General features: G+C 35.4%; 1 protein-coding gene across 1 annotated transcript in view; it reads right to left on the bottom strand.

Moving 5' to 3' along the window:
• Positions 1-495: 495 nt before the first annotated feature.
• LOC125658053 (tyrosine-protein kinase HTK16-like) overlaps positions 496-21,745 on the bottom strand; it is a 34,209-nt gene continuing 12,959 nt past the window's right edge. Inside the window, exons 8-19 of the mRNA XM_048889109.2 lie at positions 18,873-18,940; positions 15,401-15,538; positions 15,050-15,179; positions 14,837-14,917; positions 14,169-14,278; positions 13,455-13,560; positions 10,008-10,090; positions 7,080-7,223; positions 5,710-5,898; positions 4,677-4,768; positions 4,398-4,524; positions 496-4,286 (exon numbers count right to left, since the gene is read on the bottom strand). Coding sequence (XP_048745066.2) covers positions 4,086-4,286; positions 4,398-4,524; positions 4,677-4,768; positions 5,710-5,898; positions 7,080-7,223; positions 10,008-10,090; positions 13,455-13,560; positions 14,169-14,278; positions 14,837-14,917; positions 15,050-15,179; positions 15,401-15,538; positions 18,873-18,940 — 1,469 coding nt within the window. The 3' untranslated portion in view covers positions 496-4,085. The remainder of the gene's footprint in view (positions 4,287-4,397; positions 4,525-4,676; positions 4,769-5,709; positions 5,899-7,079; positions 7,224-10,007; positions 10,091-13,454; positions 13,561-14,168; positions 14,279-14,836; positions 14,918-15,049; positions 15,180-15,400; positions 15,539-18,872; positions 18,941-21,745) is intronic.

Below are 21,745 nucleotides of genomic sequence, written 5' to 3'. Positions count from 1 at the left end.
ACGCTTTTTCTCGCTGGCAATCTTATTAAAAGCAGATCTTAAGATATGCTCACAATCGCTGCAATACGCAAAGTATACGGCGCGGATCTAAGAAGTCTGATTTTAATTAGATTGTCTCACTGGGCGACATGCTGCACTGTTTACTGTCTGTGCGCATGCATCTGCAGACCACAATAAGGAGTCTCAATGTATTTTTACAGGATCGTCAAAAAGTATTAATCTTTGGTCCCGTGTCTCGGCAGGCGTTGAGGTCCCATGTCTTGGTAGGTACTGTCATGTTAAAGAACTATCTCAGCTACATCCGTGAGCGCTAAGCATATGTCTAAATCCTTTGAGACATCGATGGTGCTTCAACATGAGCGAAATCCCAAAGGGACATAAACACACAAATTTAAGCACGGTGTTAAAATAGTTCAAAACTATGTTACGAAAATCACTGCAGTAAACATATTACCTGGTTTAGTATATTGTATAAAACCACGCATAAAGTTACTGTAAGAGTTAAAATCATCTTTTATTAAAAGTACAAAGAGATGACGTACAGTCATTCAAAGCAATATATATAGAAATTGTCATTTAAATAACTACATTGTATCAAAATATAAAACTATCTCTAGCAGTGAAATCTGTTATGTAACAAGTGCTTCCTCAAGGACACAAGTCTAGTGCTTACAACAGATCAAGCACCACTGACGTCAACATGTGTACGGTAAATAAAAACTTATTTAAAACAAGATTTTATTCATGAAAACATGAATAGGATTAGTTAGCAGGCATCATGCCCATTTCAACTAGCCTTCTTCCTTCAAGAAATCTTGGATGATAATGAAAAATGTTACAACAGCATCACAATGTGCTGTCCTAAATATGAATATTAGTTTGGTTTTTTTCTCAAGCATCAAATGAGAAAATAACCTAATCATGATAATTCAAATCAAAAAAAGGTAGAATAAGGTTTAAATGGGATATTGGAATACCTTTGCAAGATGCATTTCAGTAACTCGGTAACAATATGGAAACACAGATAGTGAAATGGAATACATTTCAAGTCCAATCATTTCACACTCCGAATGGAACTTAGTAAATAAAACTTGTACCGTTCAAGATGTACCCAAACCAGAAAATGGAGCTTTTATTGCTACAAAAACAGCACATTTGCTTAACATTATGAAAACAACGAGTTCAAAATCTTTGTTGTGAGTAACGAGGTCAAATATGAGAGCAAACAATTATATGGATGGAATGGCTAAATTAAATGATTAAATTCAAATCAAATCTAAATATGGTTAAAAAATATTTGATTTTTTTCTATTATGGTAATATAAATCATATGATAGATATTGTGGGGAAGCTAACTTATTTGACTTTTAGAACTATTCACTGACAATATTGCTCAATGTTGTATGATAAATGAATAGGTAGAAAAAAGGAAGCCAAGTACACATATATTGCAAGTTATCTCCCATTCATTAGCACCTTGTAGTGAAACCAGTACTAGGCATTATCCTGACAATAGAGTTCATAATATACAGTATATCTTCTTCAGATTTAAAACTCTTCATAGTTACGCAATTTTCTACTTTACAGAATTTATGCAGTTGATTCTCATCAATAACATTTCAGCAGTAAAACCTAATTATGCATCTTTCTTGGATTCTTAAAAATACAAATTGTACTCAGCAGAAATTCTATTATGCAGAATAAGAAATTCATATTCAACAAGCTCCTGGTAACAACAGACTTCATAATAGTATGAAAGACCAAAAAACATTCCAATCATTCCTAGATCTCAAAAACACATTTCATTCAATATCACTAAATAAGGTTGATAAAACACTCGTTAATATTAATGAGGTTTATGTGTAACTACATATCTGTAACTTTTGGCTTATGAATATAACATAAAATATTCAACAGGTACATGTAATACCATATACAGATAATGCATGTACAATTATACAATATAAATTGTACCCCTAGGAGTGCCCATGTACATTCTTGGGAATGTATAGGAGAGTTCCTAGGAGTGTTCATGTACATTCTTGGGAATGTAGAAGAGAGTTCCTAGGAGTGTTCATGTAATTCTTGGGAATGTAGAAGAGAGTCCCTAGGAGTGTTCATGTAATTGTTGAGAATGTAGAAGAGAGTTCCTAGGAGTGTTCATGTAATTGTTGGGAATGTAAAAGAGAGTTTCTAGGAGTGTTCAAGTAATTGTTGGGAATGTAGAAGAGAGTTTCTAGGAGTGTTCATGTAATTGTTGGGAATGTAGAAGAGAGTTCCTAGAAGTGTTCATGTACATTCTTGGGAATGTAGAAGAGAGTCCCTAGGAGTGTTCATGTAATTGTTGGGAATGTAGAAGAGAGTTCCTAGGAGTGTTCATGTAATTGTTGGGAATGTAGAAGAGAGTTTCTAGGAGTGTTCATGTAATTGTTGGGAATGTAGAAGAGAGTTCCTAGGAGTGTTCATGTAATTGTTGGGAATGTAGAAGAGAGTTCCTAGAAGTGTTCATGTACATTCTTGAGAATGTAGAAGAGAGTCCCTAGGAGTGTTCATGTAATTGTTGAGAATGTAGAAGAGAGTTCCTAGGAGTGTTCATGTAATTGTTGGGAATGTAAAAGAGAGTTTCTAGGAGTGTTTAAGTAATTGTTGGGAATGTAGAAGAGAGTTTCTAGGAGTGTTCATGTAATTGTTGGGAATGTAGAAGAGAGTTCCTAGGAGTGTTCATGTAATTGTTGGGAATGTAGAAGAGAGTTCCTAGGAGTGTTCATGTAATTCTTGGGAATGTACAAGAGAGTTCCTAGGAGTGTTCATGTAATTGTTGAGAATGTAGAAGAGAGTTCCTAGGAGTGTTCATGTAATTGTTGGGAATGTATCTATAGAGTTCCTAGGAGTGTTCAAGTAATTGTTGGGAATGTAGAAGAGAGTTTCTAGGAGTGTTCATGTAATTCTTGGGAATGTACAAGAGAGTTCCTAGGAGTGTTCATGTAATTGTTGGGAATGTAGAAGAGAGTTCCTAGGAGTGTTCATGTAATTCTTGGGAATGTACAAGAGAGTTCCTAGGATTGTTCATGTACATTCTTGGGAATGTAGAAGAGAGTTTCTAGGAGTGTTCATGTAATTGTTGGGAATGTAGAAGAGAGTTCCTAGGAGTGTTCATGTAATTGTTGGGAACGTAGAAGAGAGTTTCTAGGAGTGTTCATGTAATTGTTAGGAATGTTACAGGGAATGGGATCAATACTTTAGTTACTAAACATACAAACATTTTACAAATTGAAATGATAATAAATGGTCCTCAAAACAATCATAATTAAATTTAAGAATGATAAACAGATATAGAGACTACATTTGGTGGTAAAGCTGAGCAAATATAAACTTGGTGAATGTTCACATGAACAATGACCTGTATATTCTATCATACAAAATTACAGAGTTGGAAATAGAAGGCCCCTTTAAATTTTGCTTGAATAAAAAAAAAGGAGTACATGTAGTTCAAAATAATCAACTGAATCTACAACATTAATCAGTGTTTTCCATTTCTTCAGCAATGAGCAGTAAAAATGTGAAAGTAACTGTTCGCTTTTCCTGAGAAAACGTCAATGCTCTGTCGGTCATAAAACATAGAACATGGAGTATAGGAAAACATGCATAGCAATCAAAACATTCAACAAGCCTAACCATTTTCTCATTTCCACTACTCTGTATGCTGGACATCGTAACTGGATGATCTTAATTTTACAGGGCCTTTTCTACAGCAAAGGCAAAGTTTGATTTTTTTAAAGTACAAAATCTGTATCAAATAAATTCTCATAAATAAATGCAGATACAAAATATTGTTTATGTGTGGCAAGACTGCTTTTTGATGATAGTTTGTGATTGAAATATGAAAAATAATAATTATAACAAATAAAAAAAAAATTTGCAAATGAGATATTATATAAACTTCTGAAAATTACTAATGTGCATGTGGTTCAAATACATTATTTTGTATAAAGCTGAGAAGTAATGAGAACTGACGAACTGAAATAAAATAATATATCTAACTGGCTTCTGACTGGAGATGAATGAAAAACTTCAAAGGTCAATAACTAGTTTTTCCTTGGCCTGAGCTTCTGAATTTCACTCACTGATGCATACTCTTGGTCCTGCAAGAAATGTTTGTATAAATCATCAAAATCTGGTCGTTTGGCAGGCTCTTTGCTCCAACATTCCATCATCTTCCTGTAGCAAGTTTCTGGACAATCCTGTGGCCTGGACAATCTCTTTCCGGACTCAATGAACTGCATAACCTATTCAAAAGACAAATCGAGAGTCACCACACATTTACTAATTCATTACAAATGCACAAGATAGATTTATTAGTTTTCTATTGACAGACTTCATATTCAGTATTCAAGTACCTCTACGCCTTTTTTGTCTCCATAGGGCTGATCTCCATAGGAAAACATTTCCCATAATGTGATGCCAAAACTCCATACATCAGTCTTGTGATTAAACTTTCCATAATTGACACACTCTGGTGCATACCTGTAAAAGAGTTTTTTAACTTTGTATTCTTTATAGGAGTTATGAGATTGATCAATGTTTGTTATCTTCACCTTTTCATTGCAAGAGCTGCTTTACAAAGATAGATGGTAGAATGCTTATAATTGTCAAAGAGCAACAGCAAATAAACACACCATTTGATTGGCCAACGTCCTCCTTTGGATGCTTGGTAGTAATTTTTTTCCTCCACAAAAGCTCTGGACAACCCAAAATCACTAATCTTCACCTGTTTGCCAAAAGAACATCTCTGTCACACATTAGCTAAAAGTACAGCTGAATCACCAATTATCTGTTTGTCTAATATCATACAGTTATTGACTGGTTTTGTTTGACCCAAGGACGGATCTGTTGCCTGAAGCCATAGGCTTCGGATCAAACAAAATAGCTGTTGTCTGAAGACACAGTCTGTAACTGTTTTGTTATACACCTTCATTGTTTAGGTTGTTTTAGTAGATGCACATGGTTTGTTTAACAAGACAGTGTGATTGTGTACAATTATCAACATATCCACTAGTTTAAAAAAAGATACCCTAATCAATAATTACATTTTTTTGTGTTTCTGCTCTATGTTTCAACTAATAACTTCTGTATTTTATCATCAGTCAAATCAGTGAACCTCCCCATCATGTAAACAAAGCAGCAGACCGAGAATCACATGACTTACATAGCCAATGGAAATGTTGACTGGTCAATAGATTACGTGTTTGAGGATAGATTTAACAGTTAAAATGTTGGTTCTAAATCGTATTAGTTTCATATAGGAGATTGTTTAGGTGTATAACAACATAGTACATGGCAGAAGTTTAAGATTCTATAAAGTTATTGGGAGGCAGATCATACACAGAATTTCTGTTACATAAAGGTAATACCGTATAGCATTTTTTTTTTCTGTAGGGTGATAAGATTCTGCTTATTCTAGCGGTGAGATAGTTTTCCACCAGAATTTCACTCGCCAAATATGCACCCAATTGCGATTTCAGTATTTGCAAGAGAGATAACTCTTCCTTGTCGGCCACAATTTATTCTGCTAAAATTATTAGTATACCTTTGAGCCAACAAATCGCCAAATTTTAGACCCGTGGAAAAAACCTGCTATACGGTAATTTATGCATAGAACTAATATTTATTCTTAAAATTTCAACATTTCATAAACTTTAAGCAAAATACCTGCTCCAAACTCTGGACAAGGATATTTCTTGCGGCCAAATCCCTGTGAACAATTTTCATAGTTTCCAAGTAACACATGCCACGGGCAACCTGTGAAGCCCAGAGGTACATGGTGGGGTTAGCTTTGATCTTGCTCTTGTGGTCATTCAGGTAATCTAACAGGGAACCTTCGGGAATATATTCCTCTACCTGAAAAATATTTAATCTAAATGCTACAATAATTTCAATAAACAAACCAATGAACATACTCCACATGTAATCACACAGCACATACATGATAGACAATTTGCAGATTACACAATGCTGATGACCCTGAGTTGGCAAAATTTTCCATAACCTTTAAATGAAAGACACATTTTTTTTCCAGAAGACTTTCCATATATATTTGTATATAAAACCTACTCCCTATTATGGCCCCAACCTACCCCTGGAGGCCATGGTTTTTGCAAACTTGAATCTACACTATGTCAGAAAGCTTTCATGTAAATGTGAACTTCTTTGGTCCGATGGTTTTTGAGAAGATTTTTAAAGATTTTTCCTATATACATGTATTTGTATGTAAAACTTTGATCCCCCCCCCCCCTTGTGGCCCCATCCTACCCCCGGGGGCCAGGATTTTAACAAACTTGAATCTGCATAATATCAGAAAGCTTTCATGTAAATATCAGCTTTTCTGGCTTAGTGGTTCTTGAAAAGAAGATTTTTAAAGGTTTTCCCTATATATTTGTATGTAAAACTTTGATCCCCTATTGTGGCCCCATCCGACCCCCGGGGAACATGATTTTAACAAACCTGAATCTGCACTATATCAGGAAGCTTTCATATAAATCTCAGCTTTTCTGGCTCAGTGGTTCTTGAGAAGATTTTTAAATATTTTTCCTATATATTTGTATGTAAAACTTTGATCCCCTATTGTGGCCCCATCCAACCCCCGAGGGCCATGATTTTAACAATTTAGAATCTGCACTATATCAGGAAGCTTTTATATTAATCTCAGCTTTTCTGGCTCAGTGGTTCTTGAGAAGAAGATTTTTTAATGACCCTACTCTATTTTTACCTTTTCTTGATTATCTCCCCTTGGAAGGTGGCCTGGCCCTTTATTTTAACACTTTAAAATTCCCTTTACCTAAGGATGCTTTGGTTGAAATTGGCCCAGTGGTTTTTGAGAAGAAGTCAAAAATGTTAAAAGTTTACAGACGGACGGATGCTGGACTGTGATCAGAAAAGCTCACTTAAGCTTTTAGCTCAGGTGAGCTAAAAACTCTTACACCATGAAGTCCCCATAAACATGTTTTCCCTCTAACTAAAGAAATTTGAAACTACAAATAAATCCTGCATTAGTCACAAGTACACATTAGACAAGTACTTACCAGCATGAATGGTTTTTCACAGATTCCATAGAGTCTAACAATGCAGTCATGGTTCAGCCTCTGCATAAGTCGAGCCTCCTCCATAATGCTATTCAAAGCTCCGGACATAGAGTCATCATGGAATGTCTTTAAAGCAACCTCAATCTGAATAAGTCAGTGACATAGTTTTATACCTCCTCCAGTGGAAACAGCAAATTTACTAATGTAACAAACTTTTCCTGAATTGCCGGTAGAATCCTTTAATCATAGCCTTTCATTTTGGTATTCAGTTATAAGAAATTCAGATATTACAAATTCACAGAAATTGATAACTAATTTTCATTCTAAAAATGTTTCATGTTGTTGTTTTTACTTTGAATTTTTTTTTACCATTCTTGACAATACTGTACGCATCATTATCACTACATCTACTGATCACTCACACACTTACCTGAACACTCCTAAATAAGTCTACTGATCATCCATGCACTTACCTGAACACTCCTAAATAAGTCTACTGATCATCCATGCACTTACCTGAACACTCCTAAATAAGTCTACTGATCACTCACACACTTACCTGAACACTCCTAAATAAGTCTATTAATCATCCATGCACTTACCTGAACACTCCTAAATAAGTCTATTGATCACTCACACACTTACCTGAACACTCCTAAATAAGTCTACTGATCACTCACACACTTACCTGAACACTCCTAAATAAGTCTACTGATCACTCACACACTTACCTGAACACTCCTAAATAAGTTTACTGATCACTCACACACTTACCTGAACACTCCTAAATAAGTCTATTGATCACTCACACACTTACCTGAACACTCCTAAATAAGTCTACTGATCACTCACACACTTACCTGAACACTCCTAAATAAGTTTACTGATCACTCACACACTTACTTGAACACTCCTAAATAAGTCTATTGATCACTCATACACTTACCTGAACACTCCTAAATAAGTCTATTGATCACTCATACACTTACCTGAACACTCCTAAATAAGTCTACTGATCACTCACACACTTACCTGAACACTCCTAAATAAGTTTACTGATCACTCACACATTTACCTGAACACTCCTAAATAAGTCTATTGATCACTCACACACTTACCTGAACACTCCTAAATAAGTCTATTGATCACTCATACACTTACCTGAACACTCCTAAATAAGTTTACTGATCACTCACACACTTACCTGAACACTCCTAAATAAGTCTATTGATCACTCATACACTTACCTGAACACTCCTAAATAAGTCTATTGATCACTCATACACTTACCTGAACACTCCTAAATAAGTCTATTGATCACTCACACACTTACCTGAACACTCCTAAATAAGTCTACTGATCACTCACACACTTACCTGAACACTCCTAAATAAGTCTACTGATCACTCACACACTTACCTGAACACTCTTAAATAAGTCTACTGATCACTCACACACTTACCTGAACACTCCTAAATAAGTCTACTGATCACTCACACACTTACCTGAACACTCCTAAATAAGTTTACTGATCACTCACACACTTACCTGAACACTCCTAAATAAGTCTACTGATCACTCACACACTTACCTGAACACTCCTAAATAAGTCTATTGATCACTCACACACTTACCTGAACACTCCTAAATAAGTCTATTAATCATCCATGCACTTACCTGAACACTCCTAAATAAGTCTATTGATCACTCACACACTTACCTGAACACTCCTAAATAAGTCTACTGATCACTCACACACTTACCTGAACACTCCTAAATAAGTCTACTGATCACTCACACACTTACCTGAACACTCCTAAATAAGTCTATTGATCACTCATACACTTACCTGAACACTCCTAAATAAGTCTACTGATCACTCACACACTTACCTGAACACTCCTAAATAAGTCTACTGATCACTCACACACTTACCTGAACACTCCTAAATAAGTCTATTGATCACTCACACACTTACCTGAACACTCCTAAATAAGTCTACTGATCACTCACACACTTACCTGAACACTCTTAAATAAGTCTATTGATCACTCACACACTTACCTGAACACTCCTAAATAAGTCTATTGATCACTCATACACTTACCTGAACACTCCTAAATAAGTCTATTGATCACTCACACACTTACCTGAACACTCCTAAATAAGTTTACTGATCATCCATACACTTACCTGAGCACTCCTAAATAAGTCTATTGATCACTCACACACTTACCTGAACACTCCTAAATAAGTCTATTGATCACTCACACACTTACCTGAACACTCCTAAATAAGTCTATTGATCACTCACACACTTACCTGAACACTCCTAAATAAGTCTATTGATCACTCACACACTTACCTGAACACTCCTAAATAAGTTTACTGATCATCCATACACTTACCTGAGCACTCCTAAATAAGTCTATTGATCACTCACACACTTACCTGAGCACTCCTAAATAAGTCTATTGATCACTCACACACTTACCTGAACACTCCTAAATAAGTCTACTGATCACTCACACACTTACCTGAACACTCCTAAATAAGTCTACTGTCAGATCACCCATGCACTTACCTGAACACTCCTAAATAAGTCTATTAATCATCCATGCACTTACCTGAACACTCCTAAATAAGTCTACTGATCACTCACACACTTACCTGAACACTCCTAAATAAGTCTACTGATCACTCACACACTTACCTGAACACTTCTAAATAAGTCTACTGATCACTCACACACTTACCTGAACACTCCTAAATAAGTCTATTGATCACTCACACACTTACCTGAACACTCCTAAATAAGTCACCTGATCATCCATGCACTTACCTGAACACTCCTAAATAAGTCTACTGATCATCCATGCACTTACCTGAACACTCCTAAATTAGTCTATTAATCATCTATGCACTTACCTGAACACTCCTAAATTTGGCCTTCCTCTGTATGTATGTTCCTTTTTTGACAGCTCCAAACTCTCCCTGGCCAAGTTCACTACCTGTAAAGATTGATCTCACATGGCAGTACTGAAGATTTATCTCACATGACAGAACTGAAGACTGATCTCACATGACAGAACTGAAAGCCTACAATCACTTTCTGAAGAAGGTATGTATTCTACCTGTGGTGTATCGTCAGGTATTTATGTTTACAATAATACAGAGTATGGTGCAGGTTGACAATAATGGGGGCAGTATGGATGATCACTAGGTACTCTTCTTCCCCCTCCAACAATCAACAACACAAGTGGCAACCCCAGCTGGATTGAGCACTGTGTAAACTATCATGATGAATTCTTGACAATCTTTATCAATACAAGTTTGTTTTGATGCTTTTTGATGTGTTATCTTATAGCGTAGTATTATTGTCAGTATTTTGTCTTCTTTGGGGGAAATATCAGACTTTGAGTCATTTAGCGTTGCAGGTACAGTCAAATCTCATTATCTCGAACTAGATGGAACTGAAAAAATACTTAAAGGTATCTGTGATGAAGTTAATTTTCATTTTAGTTAGTTTTTGTGGTATTGTCTGTAAATAGTTGTTTATGTTTGTAAGGTGCTTCCGTAGTGTGAGTGTTGGTCGATAAGGCTATTTTTAGCATACTGGTTTGGTCAGTCAGAGAGTAGCGGCTATTTGTCAAGCGTGTGGCCACGTTTTCATGCTGTCCAGCAGGGGTCTTTTCTTGGCGAATTCCAGAAGTTAGTCTGGGTAATGGGTAGCCAGAGAGACAAACATTTTAACATTTTACTGTGTGGGCATTGGTTTTCTCCAGCCGTGCAGAGGGGATTTAAGAAGCTATCTGGGCCATATCAGGCAGTACTCTCAGCGTTTCAGTAGGTGCTCGGCGTGGGAATCAAAACACGTGAGACCGCATTGTACATGGGTGTTCCACGTGGTGGACTCGGCAATTATTTTGTGGGCCTAGTGTTGCCATTGGTTTGAAGTCAGCGTTATACCCAGTATCGTTGTTCAGTGAGAGACCTGTGAGTCCAGGACTGGAAGCGGAGGGGTTGTTTGCGCTGTATGGAGGCCTGGTGGTGCCAAGTGTTACGTGGCGTAAAATTGAATTGTGCTACTTAGTAGCCAAACTTTCATATTGAGTTTCAGTAAATTAACATTTTATCAAAAAGGAATTTCAGAAATTTGTACAAAACGTAATTTACTACTGTTTAACTTTTTCTGTAGTTAGCGGAATTTGCTACTATTTGAACCATTATGTAATACATTTATTACCAGTTATATTTTCAGCCTGGAATGACATATTTGTTGTATTAACTATTGAATTGTCTTGACAGTTATATGCTATATTGTCAATATTGCCAGGTTTATTATACCAATTTATATTTTCTTTCTCGGTGAGAGGGTATGGGTGTGTGTATGTGAAAGTGTGATTTCTTTGTTTTTCAAACATCTTTATATTTCTTATCTTATTGCTAAATAAATTTTCTTTTTATTTATTCTACGATTTATCATTTTCTCTATTGCCTACACAAAATCCAAAAGAACTTCATTACAGTATCCAAGGATTCAAGATATCAAGGGTTAAATACTTAAAGAATAAGTTGCTGGAACTTCCGAATCATTTCAACATATCCATGGTATTTGAGATATTGTTTTTGAGATACTAAAGTTCAGCTGTACTTTGATGTTGAATTGTATTAGCTAATCCCCCCCCCCCCCCCCCCCCCCCCCCCCCCCGAATCTGTTAAGAAACAAAAGTTATCAGAAGACAACATACAGTGTAGCTCGCCGGGAAGCATGACTTTACTTAATCTTCCCTTTAGTTCAAAAGGTTAGTTTTTGAAAAACAGGTCAAAGTCAAAGGTAACTAGGTCAAAAGTTTTGATATCATATGAAAGGCCTGGTCATGAGGCATCTAAATATGAAATATCAAATCCCTATCCCCTAGGTTCAAAAGATAGCCAAGGTTAATGTTTATGAACAGTAGGTCAAATTCCAAGGTCAATAGTTCTGGTAACAAAACAGGCATCTATCTATATTTGAAAATCAAAGCCCTATCACTCTTACATGTAAAACGTATATGGTACCAATTTTGATGCACCAAATGCGCATTTCGACAAATAATGTCTCTTCAGTGATGCTCAACCGAAATGTTTGAAATCCGAAGTTCGAAAGATATAACCAAGGTTAAAGTTATTTTAAAAAGTAGGTCAATGTCCCCAGTAAAGGTCATGAGGTCAAAAGCCTTGGTACCAAAAGAAAAGGTCTATTCATGAGGCATCTACCTGTAAAATATCAAAACCCTATTCCCCTTTGTTCAAAAGACATAGCTTAGGTTAAAGTTTTTGAATAGTGGGTCACAGTACAAGGTCAAGGTCAAAAGTCTTGGTACTAAAACAAAAGCATCTAATGAGAAATCTATATGTGAAATATCAAAACCCTACCCACCCCCTTGATTGTTTTTGTTTTGAACATATTTTATAGATGAAATGAAAAAGGTTGGGAACAAGTTCTAACAATTTATAAGTCCCTCTACCACTTGATTCAAAAGATAAAGCTCAGATTAAAGTTTTAAAAAGTAGGTCAAAATCCAAAGTCAAGGTCACTTAAGGCCAAAAGTCTTGGTACCACAACAAAGGTCTCTTCTTGCATGAGGTAGCCATATCAGAAATATCAAAACTCTATCCTCCTTGGTTAAAAAAAATATAGCCCAGGCTAAAGTTTTTAAAATGTAGGTCAAAGTCCACAGTAAAGGTCACTAGGTCAAAAGTCTTCATACCAGAAAAAAAAATGATTTCTTTATGAGGCATCTATATGTGAAATATCAAAACCTTATTCCCCTTGATTCTAAAGATATTGTCCAGGTTAAAGTTTTTTCCTTAAAGTAAGATGCCGACGTCATAACAAAAACTCTCCGAACAGTCGTCCCGGCAAGTTAATAACCGACAGTTTTTTTTTTTTATCTCAGTCACTCTGATGTTTTTGTACAGATATCAGATGACAGCAAAAATGAGTGCAGAGAGTTGGGTAATAGAAGCTTGTAAACATTAATACAAATTTTCACCAAACAATTCAATTAACTGCTTGTTGCAAGAGGAGAAAATAATACATGTACAGCCAAGCTTAAAAGATATTGACAGATATCAAGATGTAAAAATAAAAAGGGGTGTGCATGACCATGAAAAATTCCAGAAATCGTATCGTTGCTTTCAAGAAGTAATATACAGTCCATGAGATAAATACACATATTCGACAATGCAAGAAAATGCAAAAAATATCATTCAAATCTAATTTCTCTTTCCTATAAGTATGCTCCAATTTATTTGGATGTAAAATTTATAATCAAGACACTAAAAATTCCTAAAATATTTTATATTTTTAGTAATTTTTAGTAAGTTTACCAATTTTAATGTCCTTTTTGTCAATCTTATTGAATTCATCAAAACTACTCTGCCTGTCCCCCATGTCTTTACGGATACTGGCACTGGGTGGTTTGGCAGCTGGTGGCTGAAAAAAAAAAAGGTTTGAAATGTCATTCTTTAATGTGTGTAGTTTTCTCAACTGTTGAACTGTCTACCTCTGACTACTGACGAGCTGCATTTTCTGGTTTTCAGTACTCAATGAATGGACATCATATTTCACCTATAACAAGCATCAACTTACTAGCCCTGTCACACATTTTTAAACTTCACATCAGCTCAGTGGTGAATAGTTTGACTTCGACATGATCAATTACAAAGAAAATGGTGACAAAAGCCAACACATAAGAAAATTCAAATGAGTAAGCAACACCTTTATCAATAACGAATTGTCACTCAACCTATATCAACATTTGAAGAATTTTCTCAGGAATTCATCTATACTAAAATGGTAGTTCTATGTATGATAGAAGCAGAGAACACCGACACAGTTTTTTTGTTTTGAGTACAAAAAACTTTGATAGCCAAAATACTGTGTCAATATTCTCTGCTTCTATCACATGTAGAACTAGCATTCGCCGCGGTGGTTTGCCGTAGTGTTTCGTCGTGGTGGTCCGCCACAGTGACCGTGATTAGTAATCATAGTCATGTACTTGTACATATACACTGAACAGAATTGATATTCCTTGGACTTACATGACTGGGGGGGAGAGGAGGGGGTTCATTCTTGGGATCCGCGTAGTAACCTTCTTCTTGTCTGTTCGGGTGATTGGCGTGTGCTATGCGGGGCTGAGGAACAGGTGGAGCTGAACATAAAGCAATTATCATATTAGATATATATATATATTAGTGTGTGTGTGTAGGTCTTAACTACAATGTCATAACAAGTACATTGTACTCTTTTTGTAAAAATTGTTACACTCTGAAGAGCTGAACTACACTGTGAAAGTGCTAAGTGTAATTAATTGAATGTGGATCATGTGTACTTAGTCATCGTTGGATATATTTTTACATATATATATATATACATATATACAATACATTGTATATATATATATATATATATATATATATATATATATACACATGTATATATACATATATATATATATATATATATATATATATATATATATATGTATGTATGTATATGACTGCAAATTTTAAACACATTGAGGTAACACTGTTACTATACAGCCTTACATATTTCAATTTCACCATCTCCTGGTTATTTCAGTAGAACTATAGCTGTCCAAAACTCATCAGAACCACATTGACTCAAGAATGCATTTTCAAACAGATGTGAATCTTTATTTGCTTTCGAAGTATGTTATTTTATAGAATTAATACAGAATATATTTCACCTGGTGATGAAATTCTCTTTGAAACATTATTGACATCATGGACATTGTAATAATCTTCATCTACCTCTATTCTTCGGTCATCTGCAACATAAAAGTTTAATTCAGAAAATTACTGGGGTGGGGGATAAAACTAGTTTTCAATATATCAGAAAATACAATAGTCATGTACACTTTTCATGGCAAAGAAAGCAGTCTTCAGGTGGAAAGTTTTACCTGTGCTTATGGAGGCCCTAAGTTTTGTGGAGAGACCATCACAATATCGACTGTAATGTTCAATCAGCTGCAACAGGTTCTCGAAATACGGACCATCGTCTATGTAGTGTACTAGCTGGTTCTCGTAATCCTGACAATAATTGGGGTAAAAAACAAATTGTAATGTAGTTATAAGTTTTTTTATTTTAGATTTCTGGACAATAAAAAAATGAATCAATCTAGCAATACACAGATGCAGCTGCAATCTTACAACCAATGAAAACCAAGCACACACATGCTTTCAATAAATATCCTAAATGATCAATTCTTAACTTAAAATATGAAATCTTTAAATTGTTTATCAACACTTACTTTTACTTTAATTTCAAAATTAAATATGCTCTTTTTGTGACAGAGAGAAATGACACTGAAGTTTTCGTTTCTCTTGCTTTTTCTGACCAGAAATAGCCCCTCCTCCTTTCTATGTTCATCAAGCATCTGAGTGGCTAACTGAAATATCATAAAAATACACGTCAGAACTGATTTAATGGAGAAGGTACCACACCCAGGTTCATTTTTATCAAGCATCTGAGTGGCTAACTGAAATATCATAAAAATACACGTCAGAACTGATTTAATGGAGAAGGTACCATACTCAGGTTCATTTATATCAAGCATCTGTGTGACTAACTGAAATATCATAAAAATACACATCAGAACTGATTTAATGGAGAAGGTACCATACTCAGGTTCATTTTTATCAGCACTACTTTAAACTTCATATATAATTAGAATCACCCTCATTGAACATATCAATGAAGAAATTAGTACATATATCTACACAATGTAATGCTTATGGACTCAATATTTTTGTCCTTTAATGCCTGCTAATTGGGGGAGAGGTGTCTTTTGGGGTTTTTTTTAAACATAATAAACATTGTACTTTAATTTGTACTTTTCATATTTGAACTATTTTTTTTATCTATAAAGGTTAATTTATTGGTAAATCAGTGAAAATGACAAAACAATTCGGAATTTTTATACCATGATTTTTTTTAATCAGCTTGTGCATGAGGAAGGGAGATGAGCGGATCTCAAACAGAAGTGAGAGGAGTGGATCTCAAACAGAAATGAGATGAGCAGATCTTAAACAGAAGTGAGAGGAGCGGATCTCAAACAGAAGTGAGAGGAGCGGATCTCAAACAGAAGTGAGAGGAGCGGATCTCAAACAGAAGAAATCACATAAACCAAACATATGTTCACATCATCATAATTAAATAATGGGTTTGAAATAGGAAATAAGAATTAATCTAATCTTATGAGACCTATAATTGCAGAGCTTGCAAACTGTCACTGACGGTTCCTATTAAAACAAAACTGTTAGATACATGTATATACTTCAGAAGATTGTTGGTCATATATGGCTATCTGATGATCTTTTAGAATAATCCCTTATCTATTCTGAAAACCTACTTTACCAAAACCATTTCATTTCTTTGGTAAATTGTAATGATAATTATTATAGATCTGCATCATATCATTTCAATTTTCAATCTGACACCAACATTCACAGTTTTTGTCATACTTTTAACTGCAAACCTACATCTCAGTTTTGTATATGCACACTGTATGTACATGTATAATAAACATTGAAATGAATTATAAATACACCACACGCCTCTCGTTCATTTCATGATGTCACTGCCAGCTGGGGAGGGGGGGGGGGGGGGGGGAGATCCCAATTCATACTCCATAGCAGTTAATATACAATAGCACAGGTGTGAATTAATAATATGAAACGCTAATGACATACATGTAGACAGCACAGTTGTAAATTAATGATATGAAACGCTAATGACATAAGTACATGTACTTTCTTTTATCAAAATCTTCAAAACTGCAATGTTTGATTTTTACTTCCAAATTCACTATCATTGTCTTATACATGTATCTACATTGTATCCATGCATGCACCGGTTAATAGTTAGAATGAATGTTTGTGTTGGTGCCCTCTGCATGCACCAGTTTTATTTTGCATGCACCGGTTAATAGTTAGAATGAATGTTTGCGTTGGTGCCCTCTGCATGCACCAGTTTTATTTAGAATGAATGTTTGTGTTGGTGCCCTCTGCATGCACCGGTTAATAGTTAGAATGAATGCTAGAGTTGGTGCCCCCTGCATGCACCAGTTAATAATTAGAATGAATGTTTGCGTTGGTGCCCTCTGCATGCACCAGTTTTATTTAGAATGAATGTTTGCGTTGGTGCTCTCTGCATGCACCAGTTTTATTTAGAATGAATGTTTGTGTTGGTGCCCTCTGCATGCACCGGTTAATAGTTAGAATGAATGTTTGTGTTGGTGCCATTTGAAGTTGTGGATACTAAGTGCAAATTAAGGACATATGCAACATGATTGTCTGATATTTTCGTCAATAATTTTTTCATCTTCTTTAGAGTTCTTGTATGATTTCCAAAACAGGTTTAGATTGATATTGAAGCAATATGATCATAGTTTGTTTTTCAACCTTGGTAGCTCGGTGGTTAGATCACCTAACTAGTAATGTAGGAGTCCTGGGTTCAATACCCGATTGTTCCAAAGATTTTCCCCTCCTTCTCTTCTACAGTAATATTCATTTAGACTAATACATCAGAGCTGACTTTACAATCTTACTCAAAACAACCAGAAGCTATCAAAATATGCTGGCTCTAAAACAGACCTGGTAATATACCCCAAGATGTTTTGTAGAAAAGAGATAGAATTATGTATGTGTAAATCAAAATAATTTTCTTTATTTCATAAAGGAAAACTTTGAGCTTATGATGTGTATTGAAAATTAGGAAATATAGGTCCCCTTTTTGCACTGATGTACATGTAAGTTTTCCCTATTATTATTATGTTTTGTTACTTATCCTTAAGACCTGTCAATCAAATCTATTTTGCTACTTTGTTGAACACTTAGCACATAATTCCTAGTACATGAAACACTACTTACATATATAGATTATTATAATAGTAGTTAGCTAGTATCAAATTTCTAAAGCAACAAGATCTGTTTGTGAAACACTGATGCCCCTACATGGTAGAAAAAATATTCTGGTACCAAAAGAGAGGTCTTGTCACAAGGAATACACATATAAGATATGAAAGTCCAAGCACTAAGTTATCTATAGTTATGGCCAAGGTTAAAGTTTCTGCAGAAAAACAAACATATATAGACAGAGTGACCAAATAACTATATGCCCCCAAATCTCTGATTATGGGGGCATAAAGTCTGTTACATGTAAGGGAGAAAACTCACTTTATTATCAGTAAGGTAGTGAGCACCATGTTCTTACTGCATATACATCATCATGATCTACATTTACCACTTTGATTCCTTATAAACACTCTCCCATCCACCCCCACCCACCCTGCAAAGAACAGCTAGAATATCACATGCATGTGTTGAAAATTGAGATATTGTACACATTGCAAGCACTCAATGGCTAATTTGTCAATGGCTTTTGGGAAAAACTGTCCACGTTAACACTATGCAGTGTTTATTAGTGGCACACATGGCGTAAGTAAAAGTTTTCACCATCTTTCCAATAAAAGGCAGAATTTGCCTACATAATCAATTTAAATTTCAGTACATCAACATGAGTTATCTGCTCTTTTTAAATTAAAAACCTGTATTGATTTTTTAATACAATGTCCAAGTATAAGTCAATCATCCTTAATTGATAATGAATTCAATTGTAGAATAGAAATTAGATGTGCCGTCCACTGCCTGGTGTTTCAACGGATGGTTTTTAATTGGAAATTAATGCATCAATTATTCTGAACAGATTCAGCTGTTTTGTACCTTTCTATCTAGGTCAGAGTGGTACCAATATTCTTTCTTCGTCCTGACTTCCCTCTTATCAGGAAATCCTACAATCACAAATAAAATTTGCTTTTTAGGGTAACTTTTCTTTACATACACTTTTCCAAAATAAATTATGAAAACAACAGCAAAATCTGTACCAAATGAAATGGAAATAACATTCAAGTCCGTGACCTATTTACATAGCAAGTATTCAGGTTCCTGTTCATCTTCGCTAGCCAAGGGTTTACGATCCACTCCGCTTCTCTACAACCCTTGGCTGTGTTAGCATGATTTTCGTGCATATGATTGGATGCAGGCAAAGTCCCCTGCATCTAATCAGATTGCGTGTTACGTTACACCATGTGCAAGACGAAGGAATGTGTAAACAATTAGTCATTCTTTTCAAAACGCTTCCATCTAATCAGATTCATACAACATGATGGTGCGTAGACTTGACTGTGAAAAAAGTTGATTGATTTTAAATGATTTGCATATAATAATGTGTAATTCACTGAGTGCAGCCATTTTTACTTTAACAACACTTAAAGTGTAGTTGAAAAACGCATTTTCATTGTTGAACATGATGTAATCCAAACAGAGTTTGTTTTGTCCATCCGCTAGAGGACGCCACTCAAAGCTACAAAAATCCTGCTAACGCAGCCAAGGGTTGTAGAGTAGCAGAGCGGATCGTAAATCCTTGACTAGTGAAGATGGTCCCTGGTTAAGTCAGTACAGATACACACTACAGGTCCTCAGGGAAGTTAGTATGCAGGGGTGCATTTTACAAAAGAACTTAGGACTTATGACCAACTATACATATTGGAATTTTCCTGCTTATTGTAAGATAATTCACTCCAATGTAAAATAGTGAAGAAGTAATGTTGAAAATTAAGTTTCAGAAACGTTTTAATTCCTTCATTCAAACTAATAACTGTGTAATACAATTTAAGACTTGCGACTTTGTCATAAGTTCTTTTGTAAAATGGGCCCCAGTTCCCTAGTCAAGTCAGTAAATAGGTCCTTGGTCAAGTTAGTAAATAGGTCCCTTGTCAATTTAGTATAAAGGACCCTGGTCAAGTTAGTAAATAGGCCTCTGGTCAAGTAAGTATAAATGTCGCTGGTCAAGTTAGTAAATAGGTTCCTGGTCAAGTTAGTAAATAGGTCCTTGGTCAAGTTAGTAAATAGGTCCCTGGTCAATTTAGTATACAGGACCCTGGTTAAGTTAGTAAATATGTCCCTGGTCAAGTTAGTAAATAAGTCCTTGGTCAAGTTAGTAAATAGGTCCCTGGTCAATTTAATATACAGGACCCTGGTTAAGTTAGTAAATATGTCCCTGGTCAAGTTAGTAAATAAGTCCTTGGTCAAGTTAGTAAATAGGTCCCTGGTCAATTTAGTATACAGGACCCTGGTTAAGTTAGTAAATACGTCCCTGGTGAAGTTAGTAAATAGGTCCCTGGTCAATTTAGTATAAATGTTGCTGGTCAAGTTAGTAAGTAGGTCCCTGGTCAAGTTAATAAATAGGTCCCTAAACAAGTTTTATATTTTTAAGTAGGCCCTGGTTAAGTCAGTATATAGAAGTAGGCCCTGGTTAAGTCGGTATATAGAAGTAGGCCCTGGTTAAGTCAGTATATAGAAGTAGGCCCTGGTTAAGTCAGTATATAGAAGTAGGCCCTGGTTAAGTCAGTATATAGAAGTAGATCCTGGTTAAGTCAGTACATAGAAGTAGATCCTGGTTAAGTCAGTATATATAAGTAGGTCCTGGTTAAGTCAGTATATATAAGTAGGTCCTTGGTTAAGTCAGTATATATAAGTAGATCCTGGTTAAGTCAGTATATATAAGTAGGCCCTGGTTAAGTCAGTATATAGAAGTAGATCCTGGTTAAGTGAGTATATATAAGTAGGTCCTGGTTAAGTGAGTATATATAAGTAGGTCCTGGTTAAGTCAGTATATATAAGTAGATCCTGGTTAAGTCAGTATATAGAAGTAGGCCCTGGTTAAGTCAGTATATATAAGTAGGTCCTGGTTAAGTCAGTATATATAAGTAGGTCCTTGGTTAAGTCGGTATATATAAGTAGGCGCTGGTTAAGTCAGTATATAGAAGTAGATCCCTGGTTAAGTCAGTACATAGAAGTAGGCCCTAATTAAGTCAGTATATATAAGTAGATCCCTGGTTAAGTCAGTATATATAAGTAGGCCCTGGTTAAGTCAGTATATAGAAGTAGGTCCTGGTTAACTCAGTATATAGAAGTAGATCCCTGGTTAAGTCAGTATATAGAAGTAGGCCCTGGTTAGGTCAGTATATATAAGTAGATCCCTGGTTAAGTCAGTATATAGAAGTAGGCCCTGGTTAAGTCAGTATATAGAAGTAGGCCCTGGTTAAGTCAGTATATAGAAGTAAATCCCTGCTAAGTCAGTATATAGAAGTAGGTTAAGTCAGTATATAGAAGTAGGTTAAGTCAGTATATAGAAGTAGGTTAAGTCAGTATATAGAAGTAGGTTAAGTCAGTATATAGAAGTAGGCCCTGGTTAAGTCAGTACATAGAAGTAGGTTCTGGTTAAGTCAGTATATATAAGTAGGTCCTGGTTAAGTCAGTATATAGAAGTAGGTCCTGGTTAAGTCAGTATATAGAAGTAGATCCTGGTTAAGTCAGTATATAGAAGTAGATCCCTGCTAAGTCAGTATATAGAAGTAGGTTAAGTCAGTATATAGAAGTAGGTCCTGGTTAAGTCAGTATATATAAGTAGATCCCTGCTAAGTCAGTATATAGAAGTAGATCCCTGGTTAAGTCAGTATATATAAGTAGGTCCTGGTTAAGTCAGTATATAGAAGTAGATCCCTGCTAAGTCAGTATATAGAAGTAGATCCCTG

This window comes from Ostrea edulis, chromosome 9 (assembly GCF_947568905.1).
Source record: "Ostrea edulis chromosome 9, xbOstEdul1.1, whole genome shotgun sequence".
NCBI lineage: Eukaryota > Metazoa > Mollusca > Bivalvia > Ostreida > Ostreidae > Ostrea > Ostrea edulis.
The sequence above is the reverse complement of the archived record's forward strand: the minus strand, read 5'-3'. Positions and strand labels throughout refer to the sequence as shown.